This window comes from Eimeria mitis, genomic scaffold (genome assembly GCF_000499745.2).
Source record: "Eimeria mitis Houghton genomic scaffold, Emh_scaff962, whole genome shotgun sequence".
In the NCBI taxonomy this organism is placed as follows: domain Eukaryota; phylum Apicomplexa; class Conoidasida; order Eucoccidiorida; family Eimeriidae; genus Eimeria; species Eimeria mitis.
In genome coordinates, this window is record NW_013577101.1 from 8,025 (window position 1) to 10,661 (window position 2,637).

The 2,637-nt window shown below is 49.8% G+C and overlaps 1 protein-coding gene across 1 annotated transcript in view; it reads right to left on the bottom strand.

The window, feature by feature from the left end:
* Nucleotides 1–2,456: 2,456 nt before the first annotated feature.
* The window catches only part of EMH_0026180 (tRNA (adenine-N(1)-)-methyltransferase catalytic subunit, putative), a gene marked incomplete at both ends in the record, with an annotated part of 1,524 nt that continues 1,343 nt past the window's right edge, over nucleotides 2,457–2,637 (bottom strand). Inside the window, one exon of the mRNA XM_013502585.1 lies at nucleotides 2,457–2,628. Within this exon, the coding sequence (XP_013358039.1) occupies nucleotides 2,457–2,628 (172 nt within the window). The remainder of the gene's footprint in view (nucleotides 2,629–2,637) is intronic.

Genomic DNA, 2,637 nt, shown 5'->3' on the forward strand with positions numbered 1-2,637 from the left:
AGTCTTCCTCCTCCAGCCGGAAGTCGGTAGCCTAGTGGCGGGAAGTTGGTTACTTGCGGAGCAGAGCATGCGGACGAGGGATATCCACATACCCCGTCATTTTGCTTCAGTAAGGAACATCTCTAAAAAAAATCAACTGGACTCGCCCCGCCAATATATTCAAGTGACAGCAGAGGGAAAAGTTAGGTGGTCTGCAACAACTTTCAATCGAGCTGCGGACTCCTAGGGTCTGTTAATCCCGTAAGAAAAGTAGTGTGCAGACGGTCACTCCACGCAAAGTGGAGAACAGCCTTAGCAGGTGACGAAACGTTGATGTCTTGCACACAAAGACGGCAGATGTTCTCTCCACATGTAGCTCTTCTTTCATCTACTGGGACTCCAAAACACCACGATTTCGCCTACGCTGGAGCGGAACGCACGAGCACACAGATTTCGCCTAATGCAAGACATCTCGTCGGACCTAGACGAGAACGGCTACGCATCAGGCTGCTACATCACGCCTGATATGATCACTGAAGCGCAATACTCTTAGGTAGGCGCATTTGAGGCATTGCTTCAGCTCTTATTTGGTATTCAGCCCAGTGTCGTTAGTCGGACAGCACCTGCCTGAGGAACTGCCATGTGCTGAACAGTGTGGTGTTTTTTCATGTAACCACTTAAACGAGTGCGGCACATGGGCAGGAAGTGATGCAGAATCAACCTAAAACAGCGCTGTGAACATATTCTGTTGTAATGAGGTATATAAATTCTATTGAAAGAAGTACGCTCGCCTGCTGACCAACTACAGGGCTGAGAAGACGGTATCGTCTGTTCGCTGCTCATATGAGGATTTGAATCAAAAGCCACATTGCCTGTCTTCTAGTTATGAGTGCAGCTGCTACAGTAACACTGCTGAGCTTAACCCTGGCAATGGACTGCAGTCGCCGGGTTCATCTGCAGTAAATTTGGCATCCCGCTTGAACACGGGCTCCGTGGTAGTCATCACAGTTCTTCACTGAGATACTTCATTACAATTTTATGAAGCCTTCAGTACCACCATGCACACAATAAAAGCAAGTCCAAGCCTGCATATAAACTCAACCACGTTGAGCCTATGCTGCAGAGTGNCATGCACACAATAAAAGCAAGTCCAAGCCTGCATATAAACTCAACCACGTTGAGCCTATGCTGCAGAGTGCATCGTCGTGCATTGCCACAACCACAGGATATTCTGTGTTGCAGAGTTGTTCGTATCGCAAATTGAAAGATAGAGCTTGAAACAGCAGCAAGAAGTCCGCAACATTCTGGTGTTCTCAAGCGGCAAAATCCCCATACACTCGCTCGTCGAGTTCTGCTCATTGGTAAAACTCAAACCAATAAACTGCACCAGAATGCGGCACATATGTTGAAGCGGAGACATTCGCTACGGGAGCAAACTATTCCCTCCACTTCATGGAAGTGGCTGCAAGCTTTCGTCTTCGCTGGGCTTGACGCTGTAGGTAACATATCCTGTGTGTCCCTTCATTGGCAGTTGGTAATGATAGCTACTAATGCGTGGTGGGTCATCAAGATGCGCTTCTGATGAGACCGCAGAGCAGCATGTTGTCACTGATCGTCGTGTGCTTACAGCTGCACTGCACCAGCTGGTAGACTGTGAGAAGGGTTGTTGCAAGAAGTGAGACAGAAGCGCCGGGAATGAGGTAGCTTGTTGTCGCGGGTTATCGTGCGTCTCCTGGGCATCCCGATCTTCCGCTTTCTGTAGTCTCATTTGTGATGGTGCATCTTGTTTTCTTTTTGGCTTCTCCTTCTTGCTATCCGGTATTGGACGAGATATGCATGCCCCCCAGGGCTTGGCAAGAATCTCAAAGGCCTGAAAGTCTGTGGTTGTAAGCCAAATCGTAGCACACGAGGACATGCACGATCGCACTGACGCTGTAAGGCGTAACAATCAATCACAAACTGACTGCGTGGTACGGTGTAGGTTCCTTTATCTGCAGTAATTAGAAACGTGGAAAACTCTGAAGATTTTGCATGTGCGCGTGAACCGAAGTGGACTCATTTGTACTTGCCCCGGCTGGTCAATATGGGGCATTCGCAAGACGCCCCGTGGCTTCTTCACAAAGCCAATTAGCCGTAAAGCGTACAATGAATGCATCATCTCATTGGAACTTTAAGTTGAGCTATTTAACGCCTTGCGGTGCAACCAACAACAAACGTACCCTGAAAGCCCAGCTCCTGCGCTGCTGCGAACGTCTTGTGTAATTGCTCAACACAAGGAGAGAAGGTCACCAGGCGCCCTCCACCCTACAAAGCAACCGGCACAAGAGGATGACAGCGCCACACAATGGTGTTTTTATCAGCACGAATCGCCACGCAACGCATGTCTCGCTATATGCCAGGACTTCTTGTGGATTCGTTGTGCTCCCGAGTGGAAATGGCCGGCCCCACCTTGAGAACGTGGTCGGCGTGCTTCAGTGCTAGCCACGGGGAAGGCAGGTCAAGAAATACGCCGTCCGCGGTATGCGGCTCCGGCAAATTCCCCTCGTTGTCTCCCGTTGCAGAATCTTCCGTTGGGCCGAGTGACGAGGCTGTTGTTGCATGCACTCGCTGTTGGCAGAATCCATCCGCGCATACATCTCGGTGGATGGCCTGAATTTC